The 22459-nt window shown below is 47.0% G+C and overlaps 1 protein-coding gene across 1 annotated transcript in view; it reads left to right on the top strand.

Annotated features, from left to right (window-relative positions):
• Nucleotides 1–22459, top strand: part of igf2bp1 (insulin-like growth factor 2 mRNA binding protein 1) — a 268477-nt gene that overhangs the window by 71128 nt on the left and 174890 nt on the right. The window contains exon 3 of the mRNA XM_034190879.1: nucleotides 16515–16563. Coding sequence (XP_034046770.1) covers nucleotides 16515–16563 — 49 coding nt within the window. The remainder of the gene's footprint in view (nucleotides 1–16514; nucleotides 16564–22459) is intronic.

Raw genomic sequence — 22459 nt, 5'->3', positions numbered from 1 at the left:
GGAACAAGAACTTCTATAAAATGAACAAATGATTTAGAAAGTGGAAATTTTCAGCTCTTTCAGGTTTCTGTGTTTTGAGATTAACAGCATAATTTTATTTAGAAAGTGGGAAATTACTTGTTTTTCAGCTTTCTATATTTTGAGATAAAAAAAAGCATAATTCTGATTGAAAACGTGGGAATTTTATGTTTATTTTTTTGTCGGGTGGGAACAGGCTTCTTTTCTTCTTTGTGCTGAACAGAAGCGGTTCTTTGTGCACCATGAACGCCTCCATGTTGGTGAAACGAGGTTGGTCCCCACCCACTGCTCCCCTCCCACCCCTCTGACATGCCATCAGCCCCGCCCCTCTTTGTGCACTGTTGGAGCGCCGAGGCTTTTTGTGAATGGACAGCTGAGTGCGCCGCACACGTGTGCACATTCTAGCTGGAGAGCGTTTGATTGGCGTTCTCATGCATGCTGCGCTTTTGGGGGGGGGGGGGGGGGGTTCCGACCATCTGGTCTCCAAAACACTTAAAGGTGTTAAGATGCAAAAATATGAAGTGTTTGAGATGGTTGATATTTCGTCATTAGGTTTATGGCACTTGGATGTTTGTGGACCCCTGAACATTCACACATCCGAATTTTGTAATGGCATAAAAAAAAAGACAACAAACACATGATCCCATTTAACCCCCCACCCCCCGCCTCATTTTGGTTTGTCAGTATCTCACAAATAAAAAGTGAAATTTCCCATCGATGGGATATACAGGCTTAGGTTAAATTCACAGTGAAATCTGATCAGAAATAAAATCATAAGTCAAATCACCCTTAAATATCAATCATCACTTTTACAGCCAGGTTTCTCAGTCAGGGGATGAACACATGAACATGTTCTTGGACTTCATTTCCATCAGTCATTCAGGAATACACAGTGTGGTACTGCACATGTCTGGAGGAGGCAGCTTTCAACTGAGTGACTGTGCAAGAAAGTGACTCGTGAGGGAAGCCACCAGGACACCCGGCCAACAGGACACCTGGCCAAAAGGACACCCAGCCACCAGGACAACCAGGCACAAGGACACCTGGCTGCCAGAACACCCGGCTACCAGGACACAGTGCTCCTTCTGGTAAGCTTTAGCTGAACTTCCTCATCTTCTTTTGAGGAACATCAGGCCATCGTGAAGCTGTGTAACTGATGATGTATCAGCTAAACGTTTCTCCAATTGCAGCTACAGAAGCCTGTAATTCTTTCAGATCTGTCATGATGTCTTGGTGGCTTCCCTCATGATTGTCCTTTGAACGTGGTCACTCACTTTTAGAATTTTCTCCTGGACACTGATTCACTGCACACACCAGACTGCCTGTATTTCTGAAATAAAGTCCAAGAACATGTTCATGTGTTTATCTCCTGACTTGACTGGCTGTAAAAGTGATGATTTCGTAGTCTTATACTTAAGGGTCTGTATAAATATTGTTTTAACTTTTCTATTTTTATTTTTAAAAATTGGTGAAAAATTTCCAGATGTTTTAGTTTTCACTGGGATCTTAAAAGTGTCATTTTAGACATTTCCACTGAGTGGCGCTGTGCACCGGGGCCTCATGTACAAAGGCTGCATACGCACAAAAACGTGGCGTACGTCTGGTTCCATGCAGATGTATCAAAAGTGAAATGATCATGGAAATATGCAGTGCGTCACATAAAAATCCTGGGTGGTGTACACATGTTTCTACAGCTGTTCCTCTGCTGACACGTAGAGGTGATGCTGGGAACTGTTAATAGTGTGAAAACATAAAGTCATCAGAGTGCTGTGCACATCAGAGACACACTGATGAACAATTAACACACCCACAAGTTTGCAGTTATATGGGTGGATATAAAAGCGCACACAAAGTGATGCATAAAATATCAGTGGCTGCTTTAGCATTGTTAGAGGACCTTGCAAATGGTGCAATCCGATGTGAGTGTGTATTCAGGGAACACGAGGATTTACTTGCAAATGCCAATAATTGGCTCATAAACTGATTTCGTTTACCAAGGTCACTGTTACTGGAGTTGCACACAGAATTGTGGCCAGCCCAGAGAGCAATACGGTGAGGAGCCAGGGGTTGTCTGTGCCCACACAGGTGCTGACCACCCTGGGAGCTGGCTGATCAGTCAGGAGTGTGCCAGTCAACCTTGAGCTGAGCTGTGCTAGCTGTGTGGAACGCAGTCATCCAAATGTTATCCAGGTTGTCGTTGTCGTGTTTTTCTTTGGAAAATGTGATGGAATGTATTACTGTGGAAATTATATGCGAAAAAAAAATCATAAACTGTGTTTACAGAGCACCAGGATCAAACATAAAAACACTTGTGGAAAAACTGACTGAGATGTACAACATTATTAAAAATAATAATAAGCTTTTATTTGTTTGTGGAGACGTCAACATAGACTTCTTAAATCCTCTTAGTCAAATACATACAACTGAATTTATAAATTCTGTGTTTTCTATGGGAATGTATCCAGTGATTATCCATCCAACTTACCATGGGGAATTCAGAGGGGGATTACTTATTATTGACGTCAGTGATCATTTGTCGACGTTTGTAGTTTTCAGTTTTTTAGTTAAAAAAAAGTTAGATAAAATTGACCATACTGACATTACAAATTTAAAAAGGAAATAACAGGAAAATCTTAGAATGGCTTTAAGGGATCGAAACTGAAGTGACCTTTACATTGAGGACATTGATCAATCATATGAATCATTCAAATATTGTCCTTTTGTATTAAAAATTGGAAATATGCAAAATGTTGATAAACCTTGGATCACTAAGGGACTGCAAAATGCGTGTAAAAAGAATAACTTTCTGTATAAACAGTTTTTAAAGCTATCTTGTAAAAGGCAGTATTATAGTTATTTTTTGAAAAAATAAAACAACATTAAGGGTACTTTGAAGTTTTCAAATGAAATCATAAATAAGGAAAAAGATGTTAAAGAATATTCTGCCCTCTTTTACACAAATACTGATACAGTTGTTAAGGAAAATAAAGCTATACCAGACCACTTTAATGATTACTTTCTTTAGGGCCCCTTCACACATAGTACAAATGTGGCCAAATTGCGCACGAAGCAGGAACTGTATGGTGTCCAACACACACCTGTATGGTGTCCAACACACACCAGTGAAAGACAGAGTGTGCGCTGGGTGAGCCCATCTATCCCTCTCGCGGCAGGTTGCGGCCAAATTCCAGGTGACACACACAAACATCTAACAACGCTCACTTGACACTTAGAAAATGTGTTCGCACTATTAGCACGACAACAGTCAGCAGATGATCACTGTTGAGCTGGATGTTAAATTTGTTTAAGTGCCCCCTCAAGTGTGGTGTTGCAAAACAGCAACACGTGGCATGCCAGAGTGTCAACTCCCCCGCAACACATGTGCTGTGCATGTGAATTGCGAGGTGGAAGTGCACTTGCACGAACTACTGATCGCACACAGCACAGCGAAGCCGCCTCCCAGCTGCTGAGCAGAGACTCACCGACAGCTCCAAATGAATGACGGCTCAGTGCACACGACGTATCACAGTGCAAACACAGAGACCACAGCCAGGACAGGTATATTAATAAGTACAACACTACCTACATACACAATTACATAACAAATAACTAAAAATAAGTGATCACATAACACAGACACAGAGTGACACGTTGTTGTGTGTGCTGAACTGACAGGGGGGGTGTCCGCCGACAGCAGCACCTGTTGAGAGCTCTGGTTCTGGACACGTACCGTGTTTTGAAGGACATGACCTAACAACTGTCCACTGTGACACGTGTGTCTGCTTGCTGTCCTCACGTGGACATACATAAAAACATATATCGCTCTTGCAATGGGCTGCAGCGAGCAAGTGCATGGTGCGCACATTGACAGGCTGTCCCAAGTGAAACAGACCATCAGATCATAACACGCAGCGGGTGATCTGAATGTCACGCCACCCACATGAGCTTTGTTACCACATGACGCGGCGTCTGTCCAGCGGCTCACCATCCACAGGACACGCGTGTCAGGCCAGAAATGCACACGGGGCCGGCTGGACACGCAGGGCCAGCAAATGTGGACATGATAAGAGCAAACTGCTTCGTTCATGTCATGTCATGTCATGACTGTACATCTGTGACCATGGGTCATATAGAGAGGAACAGACGGTCATACTTGTATTGTTCGCTCGTTAAGAGGGATTTAATAAAATGCGGTGTTTTTTATGGTGTGTGGTTTTATTTTTTTAAATACATTTATCTCCTTGTTGAGTTCAGGCATTTTACACACCTTTTATAGGACACCGATAGTAGCGCAGTGTTAAAGTGTCTGTCAGTTAATCAGAGCTTTTTGATCAGAGTAAATTGCAGGTTTAAATTCCACGTGTTCATGTATTTTTTTATTTAAACTTTTTGTCACAGCAGCTGCGCAAAGGTCCCCCCCACCGCTCCAGTTACTCGTACTGTGTGCCCGCTGTGACAGTTTCGTGCACGATCATGCACGAAACTGTTGCAGTGGGATCGTTCACACATGCCCAACCACGTGTCCCTCCCAACATCAGCTCGATGTTTTCATGGTTCGCTCATATGAGCTGTTTTGTACTTATTCATACTATGTGTGAAGGGCAAAAATGTGTAACTATGTGTGGGTAAAATTTATCAAATTCAGTTGTATCTTCTGAAATGTGCTCTTTGGATTACAGTAAAACAATAGATAAAATTCAGGATTCAATGTTGATTAAAGAAACTGATGAAAGATACCCCCAGGGGTGCCCAAAGGGGGGGGATCAATCAATCAATCAATTCAATCAATTTTATTTATATAGCGCCAAATCACCAAAGTTGCCCCAAGGAGCTTTATATTGTAAGGCAAGGCCATACAATAATTACGTAAAAACCCCAACGGTCAAAACGACCCCCTGTGAGCAAGCACTTGGCGACAGTGGGAAGGAAAAACTCCTTTTTCACAGGAAGAAACCTCCAGCAGAACCAGGCTCAGGGAGGGGCAGTCTTCTGCTGGGACTGGTTGGGGCTGAGGGAGAGAACCAGGAAAAAGACATGCTGTGGAGGGGAGCAGAGATCAATCACTAATGATTAAATGCAGAGTGGTGCATACAGAGCAAAAAGAGAAAGAAACACTCAGTGCATTATGGGAACCCCCCAGCAGTCTAAGTCTATAGCAGCATAACTAAGGGATGGTTCAGGGTCACCTGATCCAGCCCTAACTATAAGCTTTAGCAAAAAGGAAAGTTTTAAGCCTAATCTTAAAAGTAGAGAGGGTGTCTGTCTCCCTGATCTGAATTGGGAGCTGGTTCCACAGGAGAGGAGCCTGAAAGCTGAAGGCTCTGCCTCCCATTCTACTCTTACAAACCCTAGGAACTACAAGTAAGCCTGCAGTCTGAGAGCGAAGCGCTCTATTGGGGTGATATGGTACTATGAGGTCCCTAAGATAAGATGGGACCTGATTATTCAAAACCTTATAAGTAAGAAGAAGAATTTTAAATTCTATTCTAGAATTAACAGGAAGCCACTGAAGAGAGGCCAATATGGGTGAGATATGCTCTCTCCTTCTAGTCCCCGTTAGTACTCTAGCTGCAGCATTTTGAATTAACTGAAGGCTTTTGTTGTGAAAGTGTAGTGACACGGACCCACAACAGGGGGCGCAAATGAACGGTCAATAGATGAGCCAAAAATTAACAATTTAATGTTGTGAAGGTGCACAACAAACATACAGACAATCTCAGAATATGATTACAGTCAATCCACCTCCACCTCTCACTCAATATGTTGCAGAGTACCGCAGTGATTCCTCAGGGGAAAAGAGTGCCGTCCTGCACTCACTCAGCCTCCACAGAAAGAGGGACCGGTACTCCTGCAAACACTCACAATATACAGATATGTTGCAAAATACAAACGGCTGAGTCTATTACCTCCAACGAAGTACGATATCTCTGCAACGAGGTGGAGATGACGTCTGGTCTTTATGGAGTGAGATGATGTCCGTGGCAGCAGCGCCCTCTCGTGCCTTAAGCCCGCACTTCAGGCAGGTCGCCCACTGGTGGTGGGCCAGCAGTACCTCCTCTTCTGGCGGCCCACACAACAGGACCCCCCCCTCAACGGGCGCCTCCTGGCGCCCGACCAGGCTTGTTCGGGTGACGGTTGTGGAAGTCGGCCAGGAGGGCCGGATCCAGGATGAAGCTCCTCTTCACCCAGGAGCGTTCTTCGGGTCCATACCCCTCCCAGTCCACCAAGTACTGGAACCCCCGGCCCATCCGACGGACGTCCAGGAGCCGGCGCACCGTCCAAGCCGGCTCCCCGTCGATGATCCGAGCAGGAGGCGGCGCCGGTCCGGGAGCACAGAGGGGTGAGGTGTGGTGAGGTTTGATTCGTGACACGTGAAAAACCGGATGGATCCGCAGTGAAGCCGGGAGTTGGAGCTTCAGGACTGAGGACTTTGAGGATCTTGAATGGTCCGATATATCTGTCCTGAAGTTTTGGGGAGTCCACCTGGAGGGGGATGTCCTTCGTGGAAAGCCACACCTCCTGCCCGGGCTGGTAAGCAGGGGCCGGGGATCGCCGGCGGTCTGCATGGGTCTTCGCCCTCGTCCGGGCCTTCAACAAGGCAGAACGGGCGGAGCGCCACACCCAACGGCACTTCCGCAGGTGGGCCTGGACCGAGGGCACACCGACCTCTCCCTCCACCACGGGAAACAACGGGGGCTGATACCCCAAACACACCTCAAATGGGGAGAGGCCGGTGGCAGAGGACACCTGGCTGTTATGTGCATACTCGATCCAGGCCAGATGTTTACTCCAGGCCGTCGGGTGTGCGGACGTCACACAGCGCAGAGCTTGCTCCAATTCCTGATTGGCCCGTTCTGCCTGTCCATTGGTCTGCAGATGATACCCGGACGAGAGGCTCACAGTAGCCCCCAGTTCCCGGCAGAAGCTCCTCCAGACGTGTGAGGAGAACTGGGGACCACGATCCGAGATGATGTCGGTGGGTATCCCATGCAGACGGACGACGTGGTAGACCAGGAGGTCTGCTGTCTCCTGGGCTGTTGGGAGCTTCGGGGGCCATGAAGTGGGCCGCCTTGGAGAATCGGTCCACTATCGTGAAGATGGTGGTGTTGCCCTGGGACGGCGGGAGGCCCGTGACGAAATCCAGGCCGATGTGGGACCAGGGGCAATGAGGCACAGGTAACGGCTGGAGAAGTCCTTGGGACCTTTTATGGTCTGCCTTGCCCCTGGCACAGGTGGTGCAGGCCTGGATGTACTCCCGGACGTGGGCCTCCATAGACGCCCACCAGAAGCGCTGCCGGACAACTGCCACGGTCCTTCGCACCCCTGGATGACAGGAGAGCTTGGAACCGTGACAGAAGTCCAAGACTGCAGCTCTGGCCTCTGGTGGGACGTACAAACGGTTCTTCGGACCTGTTCCTGGGTCCGGGCTCCGTGCCAGGGCCTCCCGGACGATCTTCTCCATGTTCCAGGTGAGGGTGGCCACGATAGTGGACTCAGGCAGGATGGGCTGCGGTGGATCCGACAATGCAGTTTTGACCTCCTCTTCGTGTACACGGGACAAGGCATCCGACCTCTGGTTCTTGGTCCCGGGGCGATAGGTGATCCGGAAGTCAAAACGCCCGAAGAACAGTGACCAGCGGGCTTGCCTGGGGTTCAGCCGCTTGGCGGTCCTGATATACTCCAGGTTCCGATGGTCAGTGAAAACCATGAACGGCACAGACGCTCCCTCCAACAGGTGTCTCCACTCCTCAAGAGCCTCTTTCACCGCAAGGAGTTCTCGATTGCCGACGTCATAGTTCCGTTCAGCCGGGGTCAACCTGCGTGAAAAGTAGGCACACGGGTGAAGAACCTTATCAGTCTCTCCGCTCTGGGATAGCACGGCTCCTATCCCTGAGTCAGAGGCGTCCACTTCAACCACGAACTGGCGGCTAGGTTCGGGCAGCACCAAAACTGGCGCAGTAGAGAACCGTCGTTTCAACTCCTTGAACGCAGCTTCGCACCGATCCGACCAGGTGAAGGGGACTTTTGGAGAGGTCAGGGCTGTCAGGGGGCTAACTACCTGACTGTAGCCCTTAATGAACCTCCTATAGAAATTAGCGAAGCCGAGGAACTGTTGCAGCTTCCTACGGCTTGTGGGTTGGGGCCAATCTCTCACCGCCGCAACCTTGGCCGGATCAGGGGCAACGGAGTTAGAGGAGATGATAAACCCCAGGAAGGACAAAGACGTGCGGTGAAACTCGCACTTCTCGCCCTTCACAAACAGTCGGTTCTCTAACAACCACTGCAGGACCTGACGTACATGCTGGACATGGGTCTCAGGATCCGGAGAAAAGATGAGAATATCGTCCAGATATACAAAGACGAATCGGTGCAGGAAGTCCCGCAAGACGTCGTTAACCAAGGCTTGGAACATCGCGGGGGCGTTGGTGAGGCCGAACGGCATGACCAGGTACTCAAAGTGACCTAACGGGGTGTTAAATGCCGTCTTCCATTCGTCTCCCTTCCGGATCCGAACCAGGTGATACGCATTTCTAAGATCCAGCTTAGTAAAGATTTTGGCTCCATGCAGGGGGGTGAACACGGAATCCACCAATGGCAACGGGTATCGGTTGCGAACCGTAATCTCATTCAGCCCCCTGTAATCAATGCATGGACGGAGTCCGCCATCTTTCTTGCCCACAAAAAAGAAACCTGCCCCCATCGGGGAGGTGGAGTTCCGGATCAGCTCGGCAGCTAATGAGTCCCGGATGTAGGTCTCCATTGATTCGCGCTCAGGTCGTGAGAGGTTGTACAGCCTGCTGGACGGGAACTCAGCGCCTGGAACCAAATCAATGGCACAATCGTACGGACGGTGCGGGGGAAGGGTGAGTGCCAGATCCTTGCTGAAGACGTCAGCAAGATCGTGGTACTCAACCGGCACTGCCGTCAGATTGGGAGGGACTTTGACCTCCTCCTTAGCCTGTAAACCAGGAGGAACCGAGGATCCTAAACACACCCGATGGCAGGTTTCGCTCCACTGAACCACCACCCCAGACGGCCAATCAATCCGGGGATTGTGCTTCAACATCCATGGGAAGCCCAAAATCACGCGGGAGGTAGAAGGAGTTACAAAAAACTCAATCTCCTCCCGATGGTTTCCAGACACCACCAGAGTTACTGGTTGTGTCTTGTGTGTGATTAAAGGGAGGAGGGTGCCATCTAGTGCTCGCACCTGCAATGGTGAAGGAAGCGCCACCAGAGGGAGCCCTACCTCCCTTGCCCATCTGCTGTCTAGCAAATTCCCTTCTGACCCCGTGTCCACCAGTGCTGGGGCTTGAAGGGTTAAATCCCCGCTCAGGATTGTAACTGGGAGTCATGTGGCAATCTGTGTGTGTCCCACGTGAATGTTTTGACCCCCCCTTAGCCCAGTCTCTGAGGGCGGTTGTTGTTGTGGCCGTTTGGGGCAGTTTTTCTGTGTGTGCTCCTTTGAGCTGCAGAGAAAACACTCCCCGCGGACCAGCCTCCTCATTTTGGTCCTGTGCGTTTCCCTAACAACGTCAGCAGGGGGAGCTGTTGCCCCACGGAGCGCTGCGGCTGTGGAGCGTGGGGAGGGCGGCCCCTTTTCGAACCCGGAAGGGAGAGGGGCAGCGCGTATCTGGCCACGTCCTTCGCCTCGCTCCCGAGGCCGATTGTCTAACCGTATAACGAGCTCGATAAGCCCATCTAAATCCCGCGGTTCCTCCTTAGCTACCAGATGCTCCTTCAGGACCAATGACAGTCCGTTTATGAAGGCGGCACGGAGCGCAACGTTATTCCAGCCGGACCTCGCAGCCGCGATGCGGAAGTCGACTGCATATTCGGCTGCGCACCGGCGCCCCTGTCGCATTGACAGCAGCATTGTTGAAGCGGTCTCTCCTCTGTTAGGGTGATCAAACACTGTTCTGAACTCCCCCACAAACCCAGTGTATGCTGATAACAACCGCGAGTTCTGTTCCCAGAGCGCCGTAGCCCAGGCGCATGCTTTACCCCGAAGCAGAGCAATCACATAAGCTATTTTACTAGCATCTGACGCGTACATGACGGGACTTTGTGCGAAGACGAGCGAACACTGCATGAGAAAGTCCGCGCACGTCTCCACACAACCTCCGTACGGCTCAGGAGGGCTTATGTATGCTTCAGGGGATGGTGGGAGGGGTTGTTGAACCACCACTGGAACGTTCATATCCTGCACAGGGTCGGCAGGAGGAGGAGCTGCAGCAGCGCCCTGAGCGCTCGCCGCCACCTGCGCGGAGAGAGCCTCCACCCTGCGGTTCAGGAGGATGTTTTGCTTGGTCAGTTTTGCTCGGCTTTTCTGGGAACTTTTAAGACAACCTGATAATAATGAATTACAATAGTCCAGCCTAGAGGAAATAAATGCATGAATTAGTTTTTCAGCATCACTCTGAGACATGACCTTTCTAATTTTAGAGCTATTGCGTAAATGCAAAAAAGCAGTCCTACATATTTGTTTAATATGCGCATTGAAGGACATATCCTGATCAAAAATGACTCCAAGATTTCTCACAGTATTACTAGAGGTCAGGGTAATGCCATCCAGAGTAAGGATCTGGTTAGACACCATGTTTCTAAGATTTGTGGGGCCAAGTACAATAACTTCAGTTTTATCTGAGTTTAAAAGCAGGAAATTAGAGGTCATCCATGTCTTTATGTCTGTAAGACAATCCTGCAGTTTAGCTAATTGGTGTGTGTCCTCTGGCTTCATGGATAGATAAAGCTGGGTATCATCTGCGTAACAATGAAAATTTAAGCAATGCCGTCTAATAATACTGCCTAAGGGAAACATGTATAAAGTGAATAAAATTGGTCCTAGCACAGAACCTTGTGGAACTCCATAATTAACCTTAGTCTGTGAAAAAGATTCCCCATTTACATGAACAAATTGTAATCTATTAGATAAATATGATTCAAACCACCGCAGCGCAGTGCCTTTAATACCTATGGCATGCTCTAATCTCTGTAATAAAATTTTATGGTCAACAGTATCAAAAGCAGCACTGAGGTCTAACAGAACAAGCACAGAGATGAGTCCACTGTCTGAGGCCATAAGAAGATCATTTGTAACCTTCACTAATGCTGTTTCTGTACTATGATGAATTCTAAAACCTGACTGAAACTCTTCAAATAGACCATTCCTCTGCAGATGATCAGTTAGCTGTTTTACAACTGCCCTTTCAAGACTTTTTGAGAGAAAAGGAAGGTTGGAGATTGGCCTATAATTAGCTAAGATAGCTGGGTCAAGTGATGGCTTTTTAAGTAATGGTTTAATTACTGCCACCTTAAAAGCCTGTGGTACATAGCCAACTAATAAAGATAGATTGATCATATTTAAGATCGAAGCATTAATTAATGGTAGGGCTTCCTTGAGCAGCCTGATAGGAATGGGGTCTAATAGACATGTTGATGGTTTGAGGAAGAAACTAATGAAAATAACTCGGACAGAACAATCGGAGAGAAAGAGTCTAACCAAATACCGGCATCACTGAAAGCAGCCAAAGATAACGATATGTCTTTGGGATGGTTATGAGTAATTTTTTCTCTAATAGTTAAAATTTTATTAGCAAAGAAAGTCATGAAGTCATTACTAGTTAAAGTTAAAGGAATACTCGGCTCAATAGAGCTCTGACTCTTTGTCAGCCTGGCTACAGTGCTGAAAAGAAACCTGGGGTTGTTCTTATTTTCTTCAATTAGTGATGAGTAGTAAGATGTCCTAGCTTTACGGAGGGCTTTTTTATAGAGCAACAGACTCTTTTTCCAGGCTAAGTGAAGATCTTCTAAATTAGTGAGATGCCATTTCCTCTCCAACTTACGGGTTATCTGCTTTAAGCTGCGAGTTTGTGAGTTATACCATGGAGTCAGGCACTTCTGATTTAAGGCTCTCTTTTTCAGAGGAGCTACAGCATCCAAAGTTGTCCTCAATGAGGATATAAAACTATTGACTAGATAATCTATCTCACTCACAGAGTTTAGGTAGCTACTCTGCACTGTGTTGGTATATGGCATTGGAGAACATAAAGAAGGAATCATATCCTTAAACCTAGTTACAGCGCTTTCTGAAAGACTTCTATTGTAATGAAACTTATTCCCCACTGCTAGGTAGTCCATCAGAGTAAATGTAAATGTTATTAAGAAATGATCAGACAGAAGGGGGTTTTCAGGGAATACTGTTAAGTCTTCAATTTCCATACCATAAGTCAGAACAAGATCTAAGGTATGATTAAAGTGGTGGGTGGACTCATTTACATTTTGAGCAAAGCCAATCGAGTCTAATAATAGATTAAATGCAGTGTTGAGGCTGTCATTCTCAGCATCTGTGTGGATGTTAAAATCGCCCACTATAATTATCTTATCTGAACTAAGCACTAAGTCAGACAAAAGGTCTGAAAATTCACAGAGAAACTCACAGTAACGACTAGGTGGACGATAGATAATAACAAATAAAACTGTTTTTTGGGACTTCCAATTTGGATGGACAAGACTAAGAGTCAAGCTTTCAAATGAATTAAAGCTCTGTCTGGGTTTTTGATTAATTAATAAGTTGGAATGGAAGATTGCTGCTAATCCTCCGCCTCGGCCCGTGCTATGAGCGTTCTGGCAGTTAGTGTGACTCGGGGGTGTTGACTCATTTAAACTAACATATTCATCCTGCTGTAACCAGGTTTCTGTAGGGCAGAATAAATCAATATGTTGATCAATTATTATATCATTTACTAACAGGGACTTAGAAGAGAGAGACCTAATGTTTAATAGACCACATTTAACTGTTTTAGTCTGTGGTGCAGTTGAAGGTGCTATATTATTTTTTCTTTTTGAATTTTTATGCTTAAATAGATTTTTGTTGGTTATTGGTAGTCTGGGAGCAGGCACCGTCTCTACAGGGATGGGGTAATGAGGGGATGGCAGGGGGAGAGAAGCTGCAGAGAGGTGTGTAAGAGTACAACTCTGCTTCCTGGTCCCAACCCTGGATAGTCGCGGTTTGGAGGGTTTAATAAAATTGGCCAGATTTCTAGAAATGAGAGCTGCTCCATCCACAGTGGGATGGATGCCGTCTCTCCTAACAAGACCAGGTTTTCCCCAGAAGCTTTGCCAATTATCTATGAAGCCCACCTCATTTTTTGGACACCACTCAGACAGCCAGCAGTTCAAGGAGAACATGCGGCTAAACATGTCACTCCCGGTCCGATTTGGGAGGGGCCCACAGAAAACTACAGAGTCCGACATTGTTTTTGCAAAGTTACACACCGATTCAATGTTAATTTTAGTGACCTCCGATTGACGTAACCGGGTGTCATTACTGCCGACGTGAATTACAATCTTACCAAATTTACGCTTAGCCTTAGCCAACAGTTTCAAATTTCCTTCAGTGTCGCCTGCTCTGGCCCCCAGAAGACAATTGACTATGGTTGCTGGTGTCGCTAACTTCACATTTCTCAAAACAGAGTTGCCAAGTCGCGAGTTTGTTCCTCGGCGGGTGTGTCGCCGAGTGGGGAAAAACGGTTAGAGATGTGAACAGGTTGGCGGTGTACACAGGGCTTCTGTTTAGGACTACGCTTCCTCCTCACAGTCACCCAGTCGGCCTACTTTCCTGGCTGCTCGGGATCTGCCGGAGGGGAACTAATGGCGGCTAAGCTACCTTGGTCCGCACCGACTACAGGGGCCTGGCTAGCTGTAGGATTTTCCAAGGTGCGGAGCCGAGTCTCCAATTCGCCCAGCCTGGCCTCCAAAGCTACGAATAAGCTACACTTATTACAAGTACCGTTACTGCTAAAGGAGGCCGAGGAATAACTAAACATTTCACACCCAGAGCAGAAAAGTGCGGGAGAGTCTGGAGAAGCCGCTATGCTAAACCGGCCAAGAGCTAGTAGCTGCGCTAAGCTAGCGGAATCCTAAAAACACACAAAGTGAATAATGTGTAAATAATTTAGAGGTGATTCAGCAGAGGAAGTGCTTTAGTTAAGGCACGTGAAGATTACACTGTGAAACAAATTGTTATCTAGTTAACTAGATCAATCTAACTGCGCAGATTAAACAGCTAACAGATACAGCAAAACACCGCTGTGCTCTGGAACAGGAAGTGATACAATACCGCAGTGAGAGCCAACCACCAGTGACAACCACCACCAGTTTCACTCATCCCAAGCAGAGGGTCACCCCTTTGAGTCTGGTCTGCTTGAGGTTTCTTCCTCAGAAGGAGTTTTTCCTTACCACTGTTGCTCTAGGGGTTGGTAAGGTTAGACCTTACCTGTGTGAAGTGCTTTGAGGCATCTCTGTTGTGATTTCACGCTATATAAATTAAAATAAATTGAAATTGAATTGAAATTGTAACCAGGTTACAGGTAACAAATAGTGGGTTACCATGTTAGAAATACCAAGTTATCAGGTAACCGGGTTACAGGTAACAAATAGTGGGTTACAAGTAACAAATAGCGGGTTACCATGCTGCAAATACCAAGTTACCAGGTAACTGTGTTACAGGTAACAAATAGCAGGTTACAGGTAACACATAATGGGTTACCAGGTTACAAATTCCAAGTTACCAGGTAACTTGGTTACAGGTAACAAATACCGGGTTACAGGTAACAAATGGCCGATTACCAAGTTACCAGGTAACAGGGTTACAGGTAACAAATACCATGTTACAGGTAACAAATAGCAGGATACCAGGTTACAAATACCGTTACTAGGTAACCGGGTTACAGGTAACAAATAGTGGGTTGCCAGGTTACAAATACCAAGTTACCAGGTAAATGGGTTACATTAACAAATACCAAGTTACCAAGTAACAAATTGCGTATTACAGGTAACAGATAGCAAGTTACCAGGTAACCGGGTTACATGTAACAAATAGCAGGTTACAGGTAACAAATAGCAGGTTACCAGGCTACAAATACCAAGTTACCAGGTAACCAGGTTACAGGTAACAAATACCATGTTACAGGTATCAAATAGCGGGATACCAGGTTACAAATACCAAGCTACTAGGTACCCAGGTTACAGGTAACAAATAGTGGGTTACCAGGTTACAAATGTCAAGTGACCAGGTAACTGGGTTACAGTAACAAATACCAGGTTACAGGTAAGCAATTGCGGGTTACCACATAACAAATACTGGGTTAAAGGTAACAAATAGAGTGTTCCCAGGTGACAAATACCAAGTTATCAGTTAACCGGGTTACAGGTAAGAAATAGCAGGTTACCAGGTTACAAGTAGCGGGTTACCAGGTAACAAATACCAAGTTACTTGATAACTGGGTTACAGGTAATAAAATGTTGGGTTACAGGTAACAAATATCAGGTTACCTGGTTAAAAATACCAAGTTACCAGGTAACCGGGTTACAGAAACAAGTTTCAGGTTACAGGTAACAAATAGCAAGTTACCAGATAACAACTTTTTTTGCGGATATGAAAACTTTTATTTGACCAAATAAACTGCAGAAAAAACAATTTGGCTGTTGGAAAACAGAATCAGAATCTAATTTATTGCCAAGTAAGTTTTCACATACAAGGAATTTGATCTGGTGTCACTGATGCATAAACAACAACAATATAAAAGATAAAAAAGGAAAATGCTTCTGTAAGAAGTAAAACAGTCAAATAGTCAGATCGGCAAGACTATGTTCACTGTTAAATAAATATAACGTAGTGGGATGGGACTGTGCAAAAGCATGTGATTGGTGTGCAGATGTACAGAACCTTTCAGTGCACGGATGATCAATCTGTACTTTGTGGGGAGGCAGGGTAAATAGGGGTCGTAGTAGAGAGGGTGCTCTGATGACAGTGCTGTCAAACATGGCTGGGACCTCCGTCACTCCTTGGTCACATTAGCTGCAGGAGAGAGAGGAAAAGGGAGCAGCTGCTGTTCGTGTTGGCAAAAAATAGATTGTTAGATGCATCGCGTTGTGAACATGCAAAAATCTTAATGGCTTTATAAATTTCAATAATCAATTTTATATATTGTATCGTAAATATATTTCACTCCAAAATGGTATTCGGCAGCGGCACGGTGGCACTGTTGCCTCACAGCAATAAGGTCGTGGGGTCACTTCCCACCTGGTCTTTTCTGTGTGGAGTTCTCCCGGTGTTTGTCTGTGTGTGTCCCTGTGACAGACTGGCGTCCTGTTCATGGTGAACACGGCTCTCACCCTGTGACTGCTGGGATAGGCTCCAGCCCCCCATGACCCTTTATTGGAGTAAGTGGGTATAGAAAATGAATGAATGAATGAGTATCATCGGTATTGTCCCTGATAAACCTCTGTATCAGTCGGGTTGAAGTTTTTCTGTAACCTTGACCAGGCTGATGAATTCCAGGGAATCTCCTCTGTTTCCGGGTGAGACCCATCAGACAAATGTGTACTTATAAGTTAACGCTGTGGGCCGTGGACTCAGAAAGTTGCCACTGTGTGGTTTCTTTGTATTTGTTCATGTTAACGCACTGATGTAAGTTCTTCTTTCTCCACAGGACCAAGAAGCTGCAGATCAGAAACATTCCGCCTCACCTGCAGTGGGAGGTTAGTTCAGACTGACTCACTACGTTTGCTTGCGTGGATGGTTTTGTGTCGCTGTGAGTGTGTAACCGTGGTGTTCCAGCCCCCGGACCCACACAGGTCTGTGTTTCATGACTCTTTCACACAAACTGCGGCGAGCGGGTCAACTGCAGCTCAGGGAGCAGAGATCATCTGTTCACCGCCTGGTCGTGTGCTAAAATATCTTTGATTAAAACAGCGAACCTCTGAACCTCGGAACATGTTACCATCTCTGCACACAATCAGAGGACTTTTATGAAAACACATAAAGAACGAAAAAAGAATCAAGATAGATAATTTGTCTCGTAACATGCTGATTACCTCAAATTGTCTCTGCCACTATTTTCATTTTGATATGTGCTGTGTGGTGCATTGTGGTGGAGAGCGTGTGTACGCAGTGCGTCCTGCTAATCAAAAGGGCAATTAAACACAATATCTGCCGGCAAAAGATGAGTACAGATTTACTCCAGCCAAAAATCAGCAGTGCCGCAAAGTTTCACTGGTATCACAACACACATTTATGCTTATTCAGACACAAACATGAAGTGCATGAGTTTAGCACAGCAGCACACACAGTGAGGCGCACATAATGACAGAAAGAAGCTGCACATGGGACTGAGCTTTTGTTTGTCTTTTTCTTTTTGCTGGAGTGCTAATATCAATCAATCAATCAATTTTATTTATATAGCGCCAAATCACAACAAACAGTTGCCCCAAGGCGCTTTATATTGTAAGGCAAAGCCATACAATAATTACGTAAAAACCCCAACGGTCAAAACGACCCCTTGTGAGCAAGCACTTGGCGACAGTGGGAAGGAAAAACTCCCTTTTAACAGGAAGAAACCTCCAGCAGAACCAGGCTCAGGGAGGGGCAGTCTTCTGCTGGGACTGGTTGGGGCTGAGGGAGAGAACAAGGAAAAAGACATGCTGTGGAGGGGAGCAGAGATCAATCACTAATGATTAAATGCAGAGTGGTACATACAGAGCAAAAAGAGAAAGAAACACTCAGTGCATCATGGGAACCCCCCAGCAGTCTAAGTCTATAGCAGCATAACTAAGGGATGGTTCAGGGTCACCTGATCCAGCTTAGAGGAAATAAATGCATGAATTAGTTTTTCAGCGTCACTCTGAGACAAGACCTTTCTAATTTTAGAGATATTGCATGAATGCAAAAAAGCAGTCCTACATATTTGTTTAATATGCGCTTTGAATGACATATCCTGATCAAAAATGACTCCAAGATTTCTCACAGTATTACTAGAGGTCAGGGTAATGCCATCCAGAGTAAGGATCTGTTTAGACACCATGTTTCTAAGATTTGTGGGGCCAAGTACAATAACTTCAGTTTTATCTGAGTTTAAAAGCAGGAAATTAGAGGTCATCTATGTCTTTATGTCTGTAAGACAATCCTGCAGTTTAGCTAATTGGTGTGTGTCCTCTGGCTTCATGGATAGATAAAGCTGGGTATCATCTGCGTAACAATGAAAATTTAAGCAATGCTTTCTAATAATACTGCCTAAGGGAAGCATGTACACAACAAAAATATAAACGCAACACTTTTGGTTTTGCTCCCATTTTGTATGAGATGAACTCAAAGATCTAAAACTTTTTCCACATACACAATATCACCATTTCCCTCAAATATTGTTCACAAACCAGTCTAAATCTGTGATAGTGAGCACTTCTCCTTTGCTGAGATAATCCATCCCACCTCACAGGTGTGCCATATCTAGATGCTGATTAGACACCATGATTAGTGCACAGGTGTGCCTTAGACTGCCCACAATAAAAGGCCACTCTGAAAGGTGCAGTTTTGTTTTATTGGGGGGGGGGGGGGGATACCAGTCAGTATCTGGTGTGACCACCATTTGCCTCATGCAGTGCAACACATCTCCTTCGCATAGAGTTGATAAGGTTGTCAATTGTGGCCTGTGGAATGTTGGTCCACTCCTCTTCAATGGCTGTGCAAAGTTGCTGGATATTGGCAGGAACTGGTACACGCTGTCGTATACGCCGGTCCAGAGCATCCCAAACATGCTCAATGGGTGACATGTCCAGTGAGTATGCCGGCCATGCAAGAACTGGGACATTTTCAGCTTCCAAGAATTGTGTACAGATCCTTGCAACATGGGGCCGTGCATTATCCTGCTGCAACATGAGGTGATGTTCTTGGATGTATGGCACAACAATGGGCCTCAGGATCTCGTCACGGTATCTCTGTGCATTCAAAATGCCATCAATAAAATGCACCTGTGTTCTTCGTCCATAACAGACGCCTGCCCATACCATAACCCCACCGCCACCATGGGCCACTTGATCCACAACTTTGACATCAGAAAACCGCTCACCCACACGACGCCACACACGCTGTCTGCCATCTGCCCTGAACAGTGTGAACCGGGATTCATCCGTGAAGAGAACACCTCTCCAACGTGCCAAACGCCAGCGAATGTGAGCATTTGCCCACTCAAGTCGGTTACGACGACGAACTGGAGTCAGGTCGAGACCCAGATGAGGACGACGAGCATGCAGATGAGCTTCCCTGAGACGGTTTCTGACAGTTTGTGCGGAAATTCTTTGGTTATGCAAACCGATTGTTTCAGCAGCTGTCCGATGGCTGATCTCAGATGATCTTGGAGGTGAACATGCTGGATGTGGAGGTCCTGGGCTGGTGTGGTTACACGTGGTCTGCGGTTGTGAGGTTGGTTGGATGTACTGCCAAATTCTCTGAAACGCCTTTGGAGACGGCCTATGGTAGAGAAATGAACATTCAATACACGAGCAACAGCTCTGGTTGACATCCCTGCTGTCAGCATGCCAATTGCACGCTCCCTCAAATCTTGCGACATCTGTGGCATTGTGCTGTGTGATAAAACTGCACCTTTCAGAGTGGCCTTTTATTGTGGGCAGTCTAAGGCACACCTGTGCACTAATCATGGTGTCTAATCAGCATCTTGATATGGCACACCTGTGAGGTGGGATGGATTATCTCAGCAAAGGAGAAGTGCTCACTATCACAGATTTAGACTGGTTTGTGAACAATATTTGAGGGAAATGGTGATATTGTGTATGTGGAAAAACGTTTAGATCTTTGAGTTCATCTCATACAAAATGGGAGCAAAACCAAAAGTGTTGCGTTTATATTTTTGTTGAGTGTATAAAATGAATAAAATTGGTCCTAGCACAGAACCTTGTGGAACTCCATAATTAACCTTAGTCTGTGAAGAAGATTCCCCATTTACATGAACAAATTGTAATCTATTAGATAAATATGATTCAAACCACCGGAGCGCAGTGCCTTTAATACCTATGGCATGCTCTAATCTCTGTAATAAAATTTTATGGTCAACAGTATCAAAAGCAGCACTGAGGTCTAACAGAACAAGCACAGAGATGAGTGTTATGTGGGCCGCTGAAGAGGAGGTACTGCTGGCCCACTACCACCAGAGGGCGCCCTGCTTAGAGTGCGGGCTCCAAGCACGAGAGGGCACCAGACCCAGAGGTAGTGACAGCTGTCACTCATCACACCAGCTGTCACTCATCTACACCACTACTTAAGCCGGACTGCAACTCCACCTCCCCGCCGAGAAATCACCTACCATTACAAAGGTAATTTCTCTGCTGACAGACACTTTGTGTGTTTAACCTGAACTTCTGTTACAGCCGTTTTCCTGGAGTGTTTCCTTGTCTGAGGGATTGGCGTTTGATGTGACAGCGACAGCTTCGCCTCACATCCCAACCCAGATAAGTGGTTGAACCAGGAGCTGTACGAGTGTGTGATTGGAGGTGGAGGTGCTCCCTCCTAACTGTGTATGGACTGTGAATTACTGAGTGTGCGGACTCACACTCATACATCTTATCTCTGCTTTCTGCCAGCAGTACCAGGGTCGACAGCCGAAGACAGAGGCCACCTGGGGACTCGGGACTTGGCGGCTCCGGTGTTCTTCAGACCGTTGGTGGTGGAAGCCGTGTGGGACACGGCTTCTCTCTCGTCAGGGGTCTTCTATCTTCGAGCCTGCCCACATGTCACCTGGTGTTTATTGACTGTGCAAATTTCTGTACATTTAGTTGTGTATTATTGTGCAAATTTCTGTACATTTAGTTGTGTATTATCACAACATTAAATTGTTACTTTTTGGCTTACTCATTGTCCGTTCATTTGCGCCCCCTGTTGTGGGTCCGTGCTACGACACCTTCCCAACAGGATTTCTCGGCCATCGTCATGGATTCCGAGGGGCGTCAACCCGAGCTTGAATGGCCAATGGAAGAGCCAGGAGCGCAGGCGCCAGCGGGAGGCGTGTTGAGTGAGCTGCAGCAGATCTTAACCGCCTTCACGGCTCGGTTAGATTTAGTGACCGAGCAGAATGTCCTCCTTAACCGGAGGGTGGAGGCCCTCACCGCCAGGGTGGAAGCGCGCGATCAGGGCGCTGCTGCAGCCACTCCTCTGGCTGGTCCTGGGCCTGTATCAGACGTTCCACTGGTCGTTCAACGACCCCCCCACCGTCCCCTGAAGCATACATAAGCCCTCCGGAACCGTACGGGGGCTGTGTTGAGACGTGCGCGGACTTCCTCATGCAGTGTTCACTCGTCTTTTCACAGCGCCCTGTCATGTACGCATCAGACGCCAGCCGGGTGGCTTATGTTATAAATCTGCTTCGAGGAGAGGCACGTGCCTGGGCTACGGTGCTTTGGGAGCAGAATTCACGGCTCCTAACGTCTTATACTGGGTTTGTACGGGAGTTCAAACAAGTGTTTGACCATCCCAACAGAGGCGAGACTGCTTCGAGCGTGCTGCTGTCTATGAGACAGGGGCGCCGTAGCGCAGCCTAGTATGCAGTCGACTTCCACATCGCGGCAGCGAGGTCCGGCTGGAATAACGTTGCGCTCCGCGCCGCCTTCGTAAATGGACTGTCCCCAGTCCTGAAGGAGCACCTACTGGCTAAGGAGGAACCGCAGGATTTTGACGGGCTTGTCGGTTTAGTTATACGCTTAGACAACCGTTTAAACGAGCATCGTCGGGAGCAGGCCGGGGGGCGTGACCGGGCACGGGCTGTCCCTCCCCCTTCCGGTTCCGAAACGGTGACGTCGTCCCCACGCTTCACTGCCAGAGAGCTCCGTGTGGCTACAGCTCCCCCTGCTGAGGAGGCTATGGACACGAGCAGGGCCAAAGTGAAAACAAACATTAGACAAAGGAGGCTGGCCCGTGGGGAGTGTTTTATCTGCGGCTCTTGTGAGCACCGGCAGAAGGACTGCCCCAAACGGTCAAACTACAACGCCCGTCCTTAGAAACTGGGCTAAGGGTGGGCCATAACACGCACGCGGGGAAACCCCGCAAATCTGCACGAATCCCAGTAACAATCCTTTGTGGGGATTTAACCCTTCACGCCCCAGCACTGGTAGACACGGGGTCGGAAGGGAATCTGCTGGATAGCAGATGGGCAAAGGAAGTAGGGCTCCCCCTGGTGGCTCTGCCGGCACCATTGTAGGTGCGAGCACTAGATGGCACCCTGCTTCCATTAATCACACATCAGACACAACCAGTGACTTTGGTTGTGTCTGGGAATCACAGGGAGGAGATCGTGTTCCATGTAACACCATCTACCTCCCGAGTTATTTTGGGCTTTCCATGGATGGTGAAGCACAATCCCCGGATAGATTGGCCGTCCGGGGTTGTGACGCAGTGGAGCGAAACCTGCCACCGGGAGTGTTTAGGATCCTCGGTTCCTCCCGGCACGACGACTAATGAGGAGGTCAAAGTCCCCCCCAATCTATCGGCGGTGCCAAAGGAGTACCATGATCTTGCTGACGTTTTCAGCAAAGATCTGGTGCTCACTCTTCCCCCGCACTGACCGTACGATTGTGCCATCGATTTGGTCCCGGG

This window comes from Thalassophryne amazonica, chromosome 16, assembly GCF_902500255.1.
Source record: "Thalassophryne amazonica chromosome 16, fThaAma1.1, whole genome shotgun sequence".
NCBI lineage: Eukaryota > Metazoa > Chordata > Actinopteri > Batrachoidiformes > Batrachoididae > Thalassophryne > Thalassophryne amazonica.
Note: the sequence above shows the minus strand (reverse complement) of the source record. Positions and strands in the feature narration are given on the sequence as shown.